This window comes from Leptopilina boulardi, unplaced genomic scaffold, assembly GCF_019393585.1.
Source record: "Leptopilina boulardi isolate dan_hultmark-lab unplaced genomic scaffold, ZJU_Lbou_2.1 LbouV2_323, whole genome shotgun sequence".
Taxonomy (NCBI): Eukaryota; Metazoa; Arthropoda; class Insecta; order Hymenoptera; family Figitidae; genus Leptopilina; species Leptopilina boulardi.
The window spans coordinates 80562-98382 of NW_026137889.1; the positions used below are offsets into that span (position 1 = coordinate 80562).

The 17821-nt window shown below is 33.5% G+C and overlaps 4 protein-coding genes across 5 annotated transcripts in view; 1 reads left to right on the plus strand and 3 right to left on the minus strand.

The window, feature by feature from the left end:
• Positions 1-15267, plus strand: part of LOC127284310 (putative uncharacterized protein DDB_G0271606) — a 31217-nt gene extending 15950 nt beyond the window's left edge. The window contains exons 2-4 of one of the 2 annotated variants that reach the window (XM_051309700.1): positions 11272-11743; positions 11816-12484; positions 14173-15267. In XM_051309700.1, coding sequence (XP_051165657.1) covers positions 11276-11743; positions 11816-12484; positions 14173-14349 — 1314 coding nt within the window. In that variant the 5' untranslated portion in view covers positions 11272-11275 and the 3' untranslated portion in view covers positions 14350-15267. Of the gene's footprint in view, positions 1-11271; positions 12485-14172 lie in introns of both variants that reach the window. The other variant, XM_051309699.1, reaches the window with a different exon arrangement.
• LOC127284312 (uncharacterized) lies at positions 1833-6832 on the minus strand. The gene is made up of 5 exons (XM_051309701.1): positions 6491-6832; positions 3202-3385; positions 3023-3117; positions 2796-2931; positions 1833-2649 (listed from the first exon to the last, which is right to left on the minus strand). The coding sequence occupies exons 1-5, from the start codon at positions 6811-6813 to the stop codon at positions 2515-2517; spliced, it is 873 nt and encodes a 290-aa protein (XP_051165658.1). The 5' UTR covers positions 6814-6832; the 3' UTR covers positions 1833-2514.
• Positions 3364-4627, minus strand: LOC127284314 (DNA-dependent metalloprotease SPRTN-like). Its single transcript, XM_051309704.1, has 2 exons — positions 3805-4627; positions 3364-3705 (listed from the first exon to the last, which is right to left on the minus strand). Exons 1-2 carry the CDS (start codon positions 4201-4203, stop codon positions 3526-3528), a joined length of 579 nt encoding a protein of 192 aa, XP_051165661.1. The 5' UTR covers positions 4204-4627; the 3' UTR covers positions 3364-3525.
• On the minus strand, positions 7262-9381 carry LOC127284313 (uncharacterized). The gene is made up of 5 exons (XM_051309702.1): positions 8308-9381; positions 7895-8075; positions 7714-7814; positions 7466-7601; positions 7262-7386 (listed from the first exon to the last, which is right to left on the minus strand). The coding sequence occupies exons 1-5, from the start codon at positions 8481-8483 to the stop codon at positions 7303-7305; spliced, it is 678 nt and encodes a 225-aa protein (XP_051165659.1). The 5' UTR covers positions 8484-9381; the 3' UTR covers positions 7262-7302.
• Positions 15268-17821: the final 2554 nt, after the last annotated feature.

The following is a 17821-nucleotide window of genomic DNA, read 5'->3' on the forward strand; positions in this document are numbered from 1 at the left end:
ACCAACTTCAATCTCTACTTGCCAAGGTTCATCAAACATCGAAGGAAGAAATGGAGCGAATGAACCTGACGTACGCCGTGGCGAGAGCCTTGAGGTTGGGCTTGGATCATAACATCCAGGCAATGGTTACGATGTTGGATGCGGTCCACGAATCAAGGAAGGGCCAACTCCATCCTGGCCTCATCACTTCAGAACAATTGGAACCCATTCTGCGAGAGATCCAGGATAACCTGAAGGATGTCAATTTTCCTCTAACGGGACCAAGGATCAGCATTGACGAACTAATGCGCATCTCTGTCGTTACAACCATTTGTGAAAATCACCAACTCAAAATCCTCCTGGACATCCCACTCCTAGAAAAATACAACTATCAATCTTATAAAATCCACTCGCTCCCAACAGTCCAAAACTCTTTGAACAATGGGACTGGAAGAGCATATATAAAATCAGAATACGACTATCTCATCATAGACGAGGATCAACGCACTTACCTGTTATTGAAAGCAACGGATTGGAATTCTTGCAAGGCCACGGCCGCGTACCACGCATGTTTGAAGGGTACTCCAATCTACGATTTTGAGAAGAGGCCATCCTGCGAAGCCCAGTTGCTGATAAATCCAACAATTCATACCTTGAAGAATTGCAATATCAAGGTAACTACCAACCCGAAATCACACTGGGAACCTTTATTAACCATAGGAGGATGGTTATACTCCTTCGCTGCGCCGGAAGTTGTGATCATAGCCTGTCATTCTATCAGCCCCACCAAATTATCCCTCCAAGGTACCGGAATCTTAAAACTGGCCCCGGGATGTTCCGTGAAAACAAGGGACGTTATTGTGCCGGCTACAATTTCTGAAGCTGGAAAATCGGAATTTATTTTCGAATCGGAGCTACACTTAAATCTTACTATACTGTCGCCATTACTGGCAAAATATGGACACCTGCTGCAGAAATCTGATATCCCACTTGGATCTGGCCCTGCGATCGAACCTAAATTCTCCAGTTTCGAGATCAACTCCAAAACCTTGGACGAGCTAGAGCAACAACTCCAGGAATTTTCCCTTCAACGCCACCTAAAGGGAGAAAATCAGATTCTAGTGTACGGCTCGTATGGAGGATTGATTCTACTATCTATGATAATGGTGCTGTATTTTTGCTATACATCACTCAAGGGCAATTCTAACAATTTAACTCGAGTATTGAACATCAAAAGGACAAGTGGTAATTTCGAACTACCAGCACAAAAGAAACCCGACCGTGCTACCCAACTACCAGCAACAGCAGAAGCACTATATGAAGTAATTACACCATCCTCAGATAGACCAGTTTCTTCCAAAGAGGAAATAGCAGTGAAAGTTAAGGATGTGCTGCGCCCAAGCTCCACAAACAGCGTTAACCAGAGTGAACAAAAGTCTGCAACGACCGAAGATAAACAACAACGAAGAATCAGATGACTGTCCGAAGGATTAGGATCATTGATCCTCGAAGCCTATGCCGAGGAAGATTCTGTCGGGAGAGGGCACCGCCTCAATTCTCCAAGGTGTACCATAAAGCAACCCGACATTGTTGATCATCAGTAACGTCCGGAAGATCGACCTCGAAGATCAACCATGAAGCTAAATAAACGTTTAATCTCGAACTGATTAGCAACTTGATAAGAATATTTGAGTATTTATAATTTGAATATTAACAACTTTTACAATATTTTACTTATTGATAAAGCATTTAAAGTAAAAAGAAAATTCAAGATAATCAAAATTTAAAGAAAAGGTCAGATTTTATATTAAAATGTTAATTTCATTTTAATTAAAGATACATATTTTAAAATTTTACTAAATAAAATCTCACTAATTATAAAAAAAAAAAAGGAAGAAAGAAATAAATCAGGAGGCTGAACAGGATAGATAATACGGGTGTTATGATTCAAAACTACAAACAATATTTCACTTATTGATAAAAGCATTTAAAGTATTTCTCTCGAAAATTGATTTAGTTGAAATTTTTAATGAAACTCTAAGTATAAGTTAATAAACATATGATTTATTGATTGTAAAAAAAAAAAAAAAAAGAGAAAAATGTTTTCAACTCAATTTATCCTCTAGTTTTAAAGTTGTAAACATTTGAAATTGTACGATTTTACACAGGAGATATCGAATACTTCTTCGCACACCCAACCTTTTATTGAATATTTTCGAAAGTAGAGTTAACCGCATTCAAAAAAAAAAAAACTAAGATGCTGTAGATTGATCTATTAGGAGTTATAAAAAAAAAACTGAGAATTTTACAGTACAGTTCTTATGCAATAAATAAAAGTAATATAATTTTATCCACTGCGCACACATCGCTAGTGTGGAAGAAACGTAAACTTGGCAACGCCGTAGACAGAAGAGTTTTGTAAAATGAGCGGAAAAGTTTGGCTATTAGAAATTTTACTTTTAATCATTTATTCGTTAATTAAAAAAAAAAAAAGAATGTGGAAATTAGCGCAGCGACGGAACGGGCACACCTGCCCTAATCTGCACTCGTGCCGGGACGCGGCTCGGAGCACTCCCCTTCATCGCGCGGTTTCTTTTCCTCCTCTACCTCCTTTAAAAATCCGGACTCATCGATCAGCTCCCATGCTTCTGTAAGTTCCACTCTGTAGGTCTGAAACATAAAAATTGCTGATTAATACGAATCAATTTAAATTACTAACTACCAATAGTTAAACCTAAGCCTATGGATGATCTCATGATTTTATAATCCATGAAGTCATGTAAACAGTTAAATTTAAAACAAAACTAAATACTCACCACTTGCCAGAATCCGAAGATCTTTTGCTTTCCCTCCCGGTCGTAGGAGAACACCTGTACGAAGGATAGGCTAAGGATGTCATCCATGGTCTGGTATCCTTCGTAAGGTGCCACTCTGGGTAATGCGGAGAAAAAGCTGAAAGAATAAATATACAAATTTATTAAAAAAAAAAAAAAAAAAACAAAAAAAAAAAAAAAATTACTTGCATATACATGTAGACACTAACCGAACCAGCGACTTCTTCCTGTCGGAAGGATCCCGACTGGTAACCTTCAACCCGGAAACATCACCCGGGACCAGCAGAGGGTTTTTGAACAATTTCTAAAAAAAAAAAAAGCAAACGGTTAAAAAGGGAAGGAGGAAAATAAAGTAAGCCTTACAAGCAAAAAGGGAATATTTTCTTACCCCGGCCCAAAACCCTCGACAGAAATACGCCGCCTTTCCCGAGTCCCATCGATACTCCTGGTGCCATCGCGTCCTGGAGTATATTTTCTTTATGTTCTGCACCAATTTGCCGCTGTAGAACCACAAGGCCGTCTCCGCCTTGCGGTATGGTGCCACCTCCCAGTTCCCAAATCGAACTGCGTATCTAAGAAAAGGGAAGAAGGAAAACGAAATTGTTTCATCAAATTCTATAACCACCAATGTATTTCGAAGGAAGGAGACTGTCAAATCATAAAAAAAAAGAATTTTTGAGTTCAGGTACTAAAATTTTATTTACATCTTCTTCTATAATTTTTTCCACAAGGGATTCTCGCAACTTTTATTTTTTTTATTGAAATGCCGGTTTTTTGGACCTGGCGTTGTGCGAGTCGTTAGCCGAAGAATATAACCGCAACTACGGCATTTCCACTCGTACGGATGTAGTTTTTCGTAAACCTTTTCCGGCAGCTCGTGACTAAGGACCACCTATAAAAAAAAATGTTTGTTTCTCTTTACAGTTAAATTATAAAAAAAAAATTTATTAAAAAAAAAAAAAAAAAACAACAATTTACAAAAGGAATTTACCTTATAGGGCCCAATCTTATTTATCCTCTCCATTTCTTCGATGAACTTGCCACAATGCCAGTGATTGCTAACATCCCACTTGTGCTGGAAACACTTCACGTGGATCATCTCATGAAGTAGGGTCGCCATAAGATCTTCTTCCGGTAACAAACTGTGAATCTCCCAGCTGATACGAATAAATCTATTTTTGGTGTCTGTGAATCCGGAAGTCGTCCTCATGTTTTGCCCCCAGCCCACGGTAAAACCCACCTGTTTTAACTCCCCGTTAAAGTATCGGCTATCCAAGTCATTGTAAAGTTTGTGGATGTCCGGACGACCGTCCTTACGGCTGGCAGGTTGGTAAAACTCGAGACCGGCCTCGAGAGCAGCACCTTTGGATCTCGTGGATCTTCCCTCCATTTGATATAAGCTAAAAAAAAAAAAAAAAAGAAAAACAAATTTTTTTTTTATTATAAAATAGAAATAAACAGTTAATTAAAATCAAGTTAAATAAAAAAAAAAATGAAATCAGTCACAACGGACAAGGAATTAACTACTCTACCTTCGATTAGACGAGATTTCTCGAACCTCTGGATAGCGCCACTTCACAGCCCGTTTTCAGGCACTCCGGATGCGAAATCGCCTTGAATACGCCTAGTCGGGAAATAAGGATAAGACTCTGTAGAGTGGTTTAAACCTTGTTAGATAAAAATTGCTCTAACCTTGCCCAAGTTATTTTCATATTACTTCAAGCAGTATACATATACACAGGGCTCGGATCGACTTTAAGATAAAAAAAAGTCGCATGAAATTTTAGACAAAAAAATTAAAAAAAAAAAAAATTTTAAAAAATTTAAACAAAAAAAAAAAGGCATAAATTGTAAAAAAAAAAAAAAAAAAAAAATTTTTTTAATGAGGTACTATTATAATTAAGTGTAGAATGCAACAAATTCAGGGTGGCGAATTTTTTTTCTTTTCTTCTCTTTCTGATTTCAAATTCCCGGTAAAAAAATTTTATGAACAATTTAACATTATCTTTTAACTATTAAGTTTTTTTTTAAAAATAATTTTCTTTACGTTTTAAATAAGTATTCTGAATTTTGTAAAAATTTTTAAATTTTATTAATTTGATTTACCCGTGTAGAAATTGCCTTAAGAAAATCTTATTTGTGGTTTCGGCCTGATCAGATTCTAGGTTACTTCTAAAAAGGGGTTATTTAATTTTTGACAACACATTTAGTTACATTCCATTTTTCTAAACGTCATTCTAATACGATTAAAAAAAAAAAAAAAATGCTAATTTAAAAAAGGGTAATGTTTAATGAAACTAGAACAAAAAGAGTAAGGAGACATCGTTTTAAAAAAAAAAATAAAAAAAAAAAAAAAAAATTTTCACGTGAATGCACTAAAATTTTTATTTAAATAATGTAGTTTTAATTAGAAAATATGCGCTACGTTTTCTTCTTATGTTTAAAGAATTAATTATTAAAAATGATACTCTAATTATTATTAATTAATATTATTAATAAATTGATGGAAATTAGTTTATTATTGTATTTATATTAACCTCCATTTCGTATATATCATAACGTAAAGGTCAAAAAAATAAACTTAAATTGACGAAACACAAAAATAATTTTAATCACAATTATTTTTTTTTACACACAGAATAATCGGTTTAAAACTGACAATATAAAAATTTTGTTTGCTATTTAAAGATTTAAGTTAAAAGGTAATTGAAAAATCTAAAAAGTCGATAAGGTTGCACAATCCGAGCCCTGAATAAATTAAAAAAAAAAAGAAACTATAAAAAAAAAAGGGAAACTCACCAACAACAACCGTCTGCCGTAACGCTTACACCCAATCACTTATACACTCCTTCAATAAAAAAAAAAAAACACACCGAGAAACACTTGTGTCACAAACACTATCCGAAAAGTGAACAACACGAGAGTTCGTCTTAGACTAACTGCCTTCGTTATTCTTCAAAGCTGAATGCAGTTAAGAAAAACAAATTTCGTGGTTCTTTTCCCATTAAGGTAGTGGACTACGTCACAGTTAAGTCTTCAAAATTAAAAAAAAAACAGACCACTTAAGATTTAAGAAAAAGCGCATTGTATCGGTTTTCGGGAAATTTGTCACGTCCCGGCAACACTAAACGCGCTCACGGCAACCGACCCCCCACCACTCGGGCGTCATAAATCATCAGCCTAACGAGAAAATAACAACGGCTAAGAAAATAAAGTTGTAAAGAGAAATACAAAGAATTCCATTCGAAATCTCATTTCGGCCGAAAGAAAGATTTTATACATTCACCCTTACAACAAAATTAACCATGAATGGGTTTAAAAAAAAAATATATATATATATATAATAATAATTGTTTTGTTTCGAGAAATTTGATTAAAATCGTATTTAAATTTACGAAATTTCGGCACAAGAGAAGTGAATCTATCTAGTTCAAATACTTAATTACTTGGCTGTCATCAAATAAATTATTAATAATACAATTAATATATATTAATATTTAGTTTGTTTGGATCAATTGAATGGTTTGTTAAATCATTTGATTCGTGTAGGTATTTGTTTGATGATAGTCAGGTTTATTTGGATGAAATGAATTTTTTTGTGTGCAAAGAATTTCTTAAAAAAAAAAAAAATTTTTTTTTGTATAAGGATAAAAAAAAAAATGTAATAAAATACTTACCCTCTGGAGAGCGAATTTCTTCTGTCTTCCTCTCTCTCCCGAACCGCCAACTCCACCTTCGCTAGGCGAATCTTTTTATCTAGGGCGATGTCTTCCGGATGTTCCTGGATGTTTTCCGCAGTCACGGAGAGCAGGCCCTCCGACACTATCCCCTCCGTGAACAGTCTCGTTAAGAGGCGCCCCCTCAGCCGTAAAAATTTGTCCCCCGGTAAAAGGGAACAAATCTCCCGACCTCTTAAAACGATATCCACTGCCTCAGAAAACTCCTTTTCCAGGAGGTCTTCCTCCACTTCCGGAAGGCACTCCAATTCTTGGATCTCCATCACAATCCACAAAGAAAGGAAAGAATTTGTTAACTCACAGTTTCACAGTTATACACTTGTCTAAAATTCGTTTGTCACTATTCAAAATAATTCTATTAATTAGTTTATTCACAGTTTTTATATTTTCTCCTTTTATTGCTTCAAAAAAAAAATTTTTTTTTTAATGTAGAAAGAAGGCTCCTGCAAGAGGAATGAGTTTTATAATCCATTCGCTTACGCGACCGACCATACACTAAGATGCAAGATAAAGGCGTCGCGACGCCAAGGCACCCGGCTATCGCTCTCGTGTAGTGTTACACCCAAGAGAACAAAGGCCTCATTCACTTCTCAGCATTTATCGTCGCACAAATTTTCCTCGAATGCACTGTGACGCACCGTTTTCTTTGGAATAAAAAAATTATATATACAAATTTTTTTATTTTTCATAAAACCTAAAACACTAAAATCGTTTTAAGTACAACCACGCGTCACCAAGTGTCCCAAAAATGTTTACTGGGTTGCGCTAGGAGCACCTAGCGACATCCCTCCGGAACTCACTCCCGCCCAGGACTCATATTCCGGAACGTTGAATTTCTAAAAGGGGAAGGAGAAATCGAATTACAAAAGATTCCAATGTTAACAGTCCTAGGGATTAACTGATTTGGTAACTTACTATTTGCCAGCGAGCCTTGACCCTAGATTCCTTACCCCTGCTCCAAAAATGACACTGTAGGAAGGACAGCCGGAAAACGCTCAGCAACGGCTGATATCCTTCCTCCAGAGGAATGCTCGGCATGAGGGCAAAGGTACTAAGAAGGAAAAATATTATATATGTATATATATACAAAAAAAAAAAATTTTTTTTGAAACTTATTTTCGCAATTTAAAATTAAAAAAAAAAAGAGATAAAAGAGCCCTTACGTCGTCTCACTTTTCTCGCCTTTCCAGGCACCTTTCAACAAGGCTAAGGAAAAAATTCCCGGGCGCTCCGTAGATACCACCGATAATTCCGTGAAGTCGTGCTAAAATTACAAATTAATAAGCGGCCCCAAAAAGGGAAAATTAAAAAAAAAATTTTTTAACAAATAAGCAACATTCTCACCGGAGCCCAGTAGCCGCGACACCAATAACCGAGAGATTCCTCATTCCATGAGTACTCTTGGAACCAAAGATTCCGGGAATGCAACTTTTTGCAACTCCGCCGCAGGGCGCGATCGAGAGTCCAAAAGCCTCCTGAATCCCGAACCTTGGCTGGGACCCACGGACTAAAATCGACGATGAATCTGCAAGCGAAAAGGGCTACTGAGAAAGCTAATTATTAAAAGAACTACCACGAGTAAAAAAAAAAAAAAAATAAATAAATAAATAAATAAATAAAATTCACCCATCTTACTATTATTTAATTCCGATTATAAAAAAGAGGGAGATTTGTTTTAGGAATTAGAAAATTAGGAAATAGCTTTTATGATAACGATAATAATACTAATAGGCTATTAAACCAATCAACACACTTACCCTTTGGAGTTTCTTAGTTTATTAACTATGTTTTGTGCACGCACACACGCAAACACTTTACGCAACCATTCTTTTGCATTTTCCGGAGGTCCCCGCACTTCATCTTTATTTTCTCCCTCATCATCACTGAACGCCTTTTGTTTTAATTCCTCCAGTCCTTCCGATGATTGAAACATTATGAAGCGGGAGCACAAAAAAAAAAAAAAAAAAAAAAAAAAAAAAAAATTTTTTTTATTTCTTTTATAGCCACACTTTATACTTTCACGATTTTTTTTTTTTGCACTTCACGTTTAATTACGAAAAGAGGAATCGAGCCGTCGCTTGTTCCTTCCCTGCGCTAATTCACGAACTACCGTCGACGACTTTGAGTTACAGCGGATGCGAAACTAAACCTTTGTTAACGTATCAAGGATTAGTCATACAATAGGAAACACCATGCTTACGCTGTGTTGCCGTAATGTATAAACTGACTAATCTTTGAATGGAAAATAGATTTAAGAAATAACAAAACTTTGTGCCATTATCAGGTTACGAGCAAAGAGTGTCGAGTTCTCCGGGACGGAAAACGGAATTTCCACGGTGGATTGTTACATATTTAGTTGCTTCACTGCAACCATTAAAACTTAATTAATATTCGGCAACACTGCCTATTATATTTTAATCTCTTTTCGTCGACAAGACTCGCTATGAGAAGCGAGACCTTGTTGACGGATACCTGACACCCTGATAAGGAACCGTCGGCAGCTCGCAAACACTTTTTGCTCGGTACCCTCCTTTCAAATATAAAATATTATAAATCAAGTTTTTAAAAATTTTCCTATAACGTTACATATGTCTTTTATTATTGGGCACATTGTAACAATGTTGTGAAGCAACATGGCGAAAATCAACATAGTTGCAATATTAATCATTCACCTCGTTCAGGCACCACGCGTATTTGCTGCAGCAATGTTGCGAAGAAAATGTCGAATTGCAACATTGCGCGAACAAGACTACGTTTTATAAAAATGATGTAACAAATACAGAAGGAATTATATTAAAGTTATATATATGTAATAGTAAAAAAAAAAAAAAAAAAAATATATATTCAAACATACACATCACACTGTATTGTGGTGCATACGTATGCGTGAGCGGCCAAGGCAACACACACAAGCACGAAACCACTGTGCATAAACTACAGTGCGCTCGCGGGTTTCTCGGTTACAGGACTCACACCACCATGGGACTCGTCGTGCTACGGGCACTAACACACACGCGCAATGCTTGCCTCTACTCGCTGCCTTATCTGTGCGTAAAACCTTTCCTTCACCCCTCCGGGCCCGCAAGTTGTAAACATAGCACCAAAACAAAAGCACGTGCATTTCCAACAGCTGATCCGGTATTATGTGCGAACGCATGTTGCCTTGGAGTATTATATGCCCAATTGCAGAAGACTCTTTTATTTAACACACATTTGTTGCAACTTTGTTTCCAACAAATTAACGGAAAACCATGGGTCATAGATATGGATATAGTCACAATTGGATACGCAACCTACTTGCTATCCTCTATATGGGTTGTAATAATTGCAATAAATTATTACACCATTTATAATGAAATTGGATTATAATTTTGTTAAATAATATTGTAATTTATGTTATTAAATTATAATTTTGTTAAGTAAATTATAATTTAATTTAATTATTTTAAAATAATTTTCAGAAATGTATCATATTAACAGACCATTTCCGTTCTCACGGAGCCTGCATGGGAATCAAAAAGATCAGCAAAATTGCAACTCCCACCGGGCCCAGGAATTTTCCCCTACTTCCATCTAAATTTTCGTTTTCCCCACCTTGACACTGAAGGCAAGGACTAGAGGCTAGTCGCAAAATCTAATTAATTGCAGTACAACTTCTTGACTCTTCCGAGCAACATCTCCTGGCTCTAGCCTGGTAAGTGTTGCGAGACCTCAAGAACGCCGCGACTTAGCCCGTCTGCGCGTCGGACCCCCGTGTAGAACTTAGATTAAAAGTATAACACGAAAGGCGGACGAAAAATAAAATAGAAGTCTTCTAACCGACGAAGTCCACGTGAGAGCTGTAGCGGGAGAAATTCGGTTTAGTAAATATATTTTACTAAATCGAATTTTGTTTAATAAATAACCGGCCAGTCCGTGCGTGTAGCGCCTGCGCCGTTTCGTTGCAGTGGCCCCACAACGCAGTGTTAAAAACATTTTATTCGGGTAAACCAAATAATTTAACCTGTAAAATTCGAACAATAGGTTGTAAAGACAACCAAGTTAAGTGTAATTAAAAGCGTTCTTGCCCGACGACAACAAGAATATCTCTAGCTGACGTCGGTAGTCGTAAGTAAATTCTGTATCGTTCAACATTAACCGCTCTATTTGTATTAAACTTTTACATCCACTTGTTAACCACAATATTTTCTTTCCTGAATAAAAGAACAAATATAAATAAAATTACTAAATTTTACTTACCTTTCAACTGAACTCCTTTTGCTTTAACACCATAACTAATTGATTTTCAACCAAATATTCAAAGAAAACAACGAAGCAGAGCACAACTTTTAAAAGTAAGATAACGATCCCGCAAAATTTAAACAGGGTCCTTCAGACCTTGGCAGCTTGGTGCCTCCCCCAAACTAAAATTTAGGGCCATCTCAAAAGCTCGATTTAAATAAAATAAAATTTAAATAAATAAATTTCTGGTTTGTAACAATGTTAACGTCAAAATTTTTTTGTTTATTTGAATGTTCAAAATTATAAAGGTAGTTTTATATCGTCCGTTTCTATTGTTCTTCTTTTATTTTTATTTTACTTTAATTTCTTAAATTTTATTCTTCCTCTTTATTTATTTTCTTGTATTCTATGTTCATATATTTTTCTACTTTTTTTCGCCTTTTGAAAACGTTGAGCCCACAATAGCAATAATAATAATAATTATTATTTTCATTGTATAGGTTGATGGGACCGAATAGAGGGAACGAGAAAAGCAAGGCCAAGGATAGGAAAACGAAGAAACTCACGAACGGCAAACGAACCCAGAAAAATCAGCCGGGACAAACGCAGCAGTTGCCGCCGCAAACCCTAAAACCACTGCAAATGCATCAGCCGAACGAAATGCAACAGTCACAGCAACCTCTACAACCGCTGGAAGTGCCACAACGAAGGCATTCGCAGCGACTGCAACGTTGTATTTTGCAAGAGCATCAGGTGCAACAACAACCGTTGCAGGTGCAACAACAGCAACAACCGTTGCAGGTGCAACAACAACAACAACCGTTGCAGGTGCAACAACAACAACAACCGTTGAGGGTGCAACAACAACAACCGTTGCAGGTGCAACAACAACAACCGTTGCAGGTGCAACAACAACCGTTGCAGGCGCAACAACAACAACCGTTGCAGGTGCAGCAACAACAACCGTTGCAGGTGCAGCAACAACAACCGTTGCAGGTGCAGCAACAACAACCGTTGCAGTCGCAGCAACAACAACCGTTGCAGGTGCAGCAACAACAACCGTTGCAGGCGCAGCAACAACAACCGTTGCAGGTGCAGCAACAACAAGCGTTGCAGGCACAGCAACAGCCACCGTTGCTTGTGCAAGAACCGACGTTGCAAATGCAACAACAACCGTTACCAGTCCAACAGGCTCCATTGCAACAACAACAACATTCATTCATTCTCCAACAACCGTCATTCCAATTGCAAAAGCAGCCGTTACAGCAAATGCAACAACAGCCGATGCAAGCACAACAACTGCCATTCCAATTGCAACAACAGCCATTCCAATTGGAACAACAGCCGTTACAAGAGCAACGACCATCATCACAAATGCAACAACACCCATTGGAAGTACAACGCCCGCTATTACAAATGCAACAACAGCCGATGCAAGCGCAACAACCGCCATTCCAATTGCAACAACAGCCATTCCAATTGGAACAACAGCCGTTACAAGAGCAACGACCACCATTGCAAGTACAACAACAATCGTTCCAAGCACAACGCCCGCCATTACAAGTGCAACAACATTTTCTGCAAGAGCAATGCCCACCACCACAAATTCAACAACAGCCATTGCAAAATCTGGAAATGGGTCAGCTGCCGCAAAGGCAACAACGACAAGGTCAGGCACAGCGCCAACGCGTGGTCCCGGAAGATCCAAGTAATGTAAGTTTTGTGAATAAAATTAATAATAAATATAATAAAAACAATAGTAAAAATCATAAAAAAATAATAAAAACATGGTGGCCACTGGTCAGGGAAAACTTGGAAGTCAGGGAATAGTCAGGGAAAAAAATTCGAGTCAGGGAAGTCAGGGAAAAGTCAGGTAATTTTACAATTAGTCAGGGAAAAGTCAGGGAAATTCGTAATGAGTCAGGGAAATTTTTGCCAAATAAAAATTTCCATTTTTTAATGAGAAAATTCAAGAAAAAGGTCAGGGAAAAGTCAGGCAATTTTTTCGACATTCGAAAAAATCCCCTGACTTTTCCCTGACCTCTTCTTCTTGAATTTACTCACTAAAAAATGGAAAATTTTTGTTAACAATTTCCTTGACTTATTACAAAATTCCATGACTTTTCCCTAACTAATTGTAAAATTCCCCGACTTTTCCCTGATTTTCTTGACTCGAATTATTTTCCCTGACTTTTCCCTGACCAGTGGCCACCATGTACTAAAACAAAAGAATCAAACCATTAAAAATCAATATCAGAAATCACAGACCCAAGTAATTTACCTATTTCGTTAAAGTATCACCTGTTTTACTTATTTTGTTAATTTTTCATCTTTTTCTGAATTTTTCAAGTCTAAATGAAGCTTCAATTTGTCGAAATTGTTTTCAATTGAAAATTCAATTGTCAATTTTAATTATTTCTCGAAAAATTGAATTCAAATTATAATTTGAATCGCGTATTAAAATTTAATTACCTATTCAAGTCTGAGTAAAAAATTCAATTACTCCGTATTTAATAAAAAATTTAATTCTTACAAATTTTAATGGCTTTGAAATTCAAATATTCTAAATTTAAAAAATATTTAATGAATTTATTTTTAAAAATAATTAAATTTTTAAAAAAAATTGTAGTTTAGAAATATTTTAATAAATTAAATTTTTGAAGAATTTTATTAAAATTATTAAATTAGTGAAAATAATTAATTTAGAATTAAATTTCGATTAAAAAATTTAAAAATCATGAATTAAAAAAATGCAATTAAAAATTTTGAATGTAATTAAATTTTAAGATATTTTAACTTAAAATTTTTTTATAGTTTTGTTTTTTTTATTTAGAGAAATAAGTTCCTTTGATTTGTTTCGATTCATTAAAAATTTTTTTTTTAGTAAAACAAGGCTTTTTTGTGGTTTCTTGATTGAAAAAAATTTCTGTGAGTCAACTAAATTCTCTTTGAACAATTCTAATTAAGTTCTTCGTAGATTCAATTATTTTAAATATTTTTTAGGCAAAAAATTTTTAAAATTCAATTTTCTTATGCAATTTTTAAAGAGTATACACGAATTTTAATTTTTAAGTTTTACTTTAAGCCTTTAAAAATTTATTTACTCATAACAATTTCAATTGCAATTCACCAAAAATTTTAACATTTTTGATAATTTTCCCTCAATTTTCCCTGATCAATTTAATTCTTTCCGACTATTCTCTGATTTCCTAGATTTCCTTGACTTGTGGTAACTCTGTAATAATAAAAATGCCAATAATAATTATAATAAAAAATGTAATAGAAATATAGTTAAAAACATAATAATATTAGAAATAAAATTAATTATTATTGTAATAAAATCAAAAATAAATAATAAGTATAAAAAGAATAATTAAAAAAAAATCATTTTTATATTTCAGAGAATGGATGATTTCGACAAACGATTGAGGTATTTAGAAAATACCATTCATCAATTGAAACTGTCTGTTAGATCTTTACAGAGGGAGGAGAACCGAAAGGATCAGAGACAGAGAGAAGACGACAGAGAAAGACAAAGAGAAAGGACAAGAGATAAAAGTTATCGCAGGCGTTCATAATTTTGCGTTCTTGTCTACTGATTTTTTTTTTGTAGTTTCTAAGATTTTTGCTTATTATCATTCATTATTTGCCAATTTTTATTATTCTTAATTATTCTTTGCCGAACTATGTTGAAATATTTTCATGTGAAAACGGACCAATCACACATTCACAAGCAAGTGATTTATCGTCCTAGAACGCGAATAATCATTGGGAGAATTGTTTTTTCAGTTTCGTGATTCCAATTAGGAATGGGCGATTCACAATCTTTTAAAGCGGGTACATACGGGTGCTCAAGTTATATTTCAATTCCTTTTTTTTAATTCTCTAAAATTCTACTACCTGAAATTTTGTAATATTCTATGAATTTTAGAATTATTTAATTAAACTGCTTTTTGTCAAAATTGTCACTTTTAATAATCAGGGTAGCGAGTGGACCGGGAAATGACCGGGATTTTCAAAATTGACTGGGAAAATTACCAAAAAGCAGGGAATTTTTGGCAATTCTAAAAATTTGATGTAGCTCCATTTAAAAAGTAATTTTTTTCATATATATATAATGTGTAGGCAAAAAATTTTTCAATAATTCAAAATTTTTTAAATATAATTTTGACAGGAAAAAACCAGGAATTTAAAATTATAAAAAAACTCGCCACCCTGATGTTATTACATTTCTTCGCAAATTGCATTAATTAAAATCAATAACAGGTATTTTTAATAACCTTGCAAGTATAGATTAAGGAATATGTTGTGCTTTACTATCAATATTTATGAAATATTTTGTAGTAATGTTTATTATAAACTAAGTGTTTAAATATTTACGATATTCTTGTATTTGTCTACGAATTTGTACTGAATCTTTAATAAAACTTTAGCTTTGCATTAAAACTAATTTTAATTTTGTAAAATAAAATTTAGATTTTAAATTTATTACGACTTTCAGAAGAATATTGTATATTAAATAATTTAGAAAATTTTGGTCAACAATTTAAAAGAAAAATAATTTTCTATTGTAACTTCTTTGTTCAATGTTTGTCGAAAAAATAACTTTTTCAATTTATTTTTGTAACTAATTTAGAATAAATATGTTTGACAAAAAATTTTATTATTTTCTGCTTGAAAAAAATTAATTTCCTTTAATCGTTGATAAAGAACGATGTGGACTTCAACTTAGTGACTAACTAAAATCTGAACTAATGTTTTACTCAATTCACAAAAAACCGGTATACTGTATATAAAATATTAAAAAATTTTAATTTCGGTGTTTATGTTTATTACGTAAAAAAGACAAAAAATATTCTTTTGACTAAAGGTATTAGATAATTTTCAATAATAATGGATATTCATAAGGAACCTCAAAAAATACAGATTTAATAGTGTTACTAACACGTAAAATAATGCAAAAATATGAAATAATTTATCACAAATTTTATTGGAAAAAAATCAAAACAACGTCACTTTGAATTAGCGTTTTCTATTTGTTTTTATAAACAATTATATTCATTTTAAATTACGTTGATAAACAAAGTTTTATTACACTGAAATTTTGAGGTTATGTTGCGTTTTTGTACAAATTTAATTTTACCTTTTTATTTGTTTTACACTAAATTAATACTTGATCAATAATTTTGAAAACTTAACTGTTATTCACATTTTAATTCCATTTGATTTTTAAAGTTTTTAATTTAAAAATTACACATTACGAATATTACTGTTTTTTTCTGTTTATGCGCTGAATTTTTCATGCAAAACTACAATAAGTTTCAAATTCACTGTATCATTTAATTGCAGTATTTATTAAAAGATAATTTATCAAATTGTCACTTGATTAATCTTAATAAACATTTCCCTAATTACAAATTTATTATGACACTTTTTATTCTCAACTAAATATTGCCAGAAAAAAGTAGACAATAATTCATGTTTCACAGTTTCTTGTGCATTTTTCGTTTTCAAATATGTGTTTTTTTCTTTGCTCACAGTTATAAATATTACCATAATATTTATTAAAATAAAAACAAAACTATTTTCTATTTATTATCGCACTTGATCGCACCTTTTGTAAATATAACCTCAATTTCATAAAATTGATTAGTGCAACTGTCATTCATCGCTTAAATATTCACTACACTCTTTTTTCCGTTTTCACAAAAATAAAATTTTTAAACTCTCGATTTATTAATTATTTATTACTCTTTGATCCAACACTATTTTTAAATTATTTTTTTATGATCGTGACACATTTCTCGAGTACAACCTGCATTACCGACTATTTGACCACCCAGCCATTGTGAGTCTAGCGAAGATAAGGTCAAACGCTCTTATTTTCACCAGTTTTCACAATAAATATGCAATGAAAAAATTTTTTAAACAAAACATATTGTTCAAACCGGCAATAAATAGATAAAAATGCCCTTTTTCATTGCCTTATCACTGCTTATGAGTCGCCATCTTATATTACCGACCGCTTGTACTAGGCCGCGAGAGGCGCTGCTGTAATCTTCTCCAATAATATTAATTACATAAATATTAAAAAAATAATTTTTTGCAACAAAATATTGTTAAATAATCAGAAATCAATATATAAGTTTACACTTTTTCATCTCCAAATATATTTTTCCGAAATATTTCACCGTTTAAGAGTTATTTTACACAAACCAAAACTACTTGATTTATCGATTGATTACACTATCCATTTTGCGGCTGCGTGTTCAATCACTAAAATCAATAAAAAAAAATTTCAACTAAATAAAATAAAATAACCAGGAATCCCTGTGAAAAATCACCCTTTTTCATCCCTGAAAATATTTCTTTAAAATATTTTACCGTTTATGAGGAATTTTACACTAACCAAAACTACCTACATATATGTCGATTAATTACCACCAGTACTTTCACACTACGGGTTCAATTTAAAAAATCAATAAAAAATTTTTTCAACAAAATATAAAAAACACACCAGAAAACCCTTGAGAAATATGTTCTCTTTCATCTCTCAAAATATTTTTAAAAAATTCCATTCCATTTATGAGAAATCTTACACCGAAAAAACCAATCAATAATAAATAAAAAAAAATTTTTTTTAACAAAATATAAAAAACACACCAGAGAACGCTTGAGAAATATATTCTCTTTCATCTCTGAAAATATTTTTAAAAAATTCCATTTCAGTTAAGAGAAATCTTACACCAAAGAAATATCGATTTTTTTCTTTTTATCATGTGATCACTGAATAACATGACCTTAACGGAATCACGAAGAATAAAGATATTTGCTATCCTTCCCTTACTAAATCTTACGTTTTCGTTTACAATTGTCAGGGTGTCTAACGGTCAGGGAAGTCAGGGAAAGTCAGGGAAATGTCAGGGAATTTCCTTAATTTTCTGGAATTTCTGTTCAATTGGGAAATTTTTGTGAATTTTTGCTAGTATGATTGAAAAATTTTTAAGATTCAATTTTTTTTTAATTTCATTAATCTTTAGGAAGAAAAAA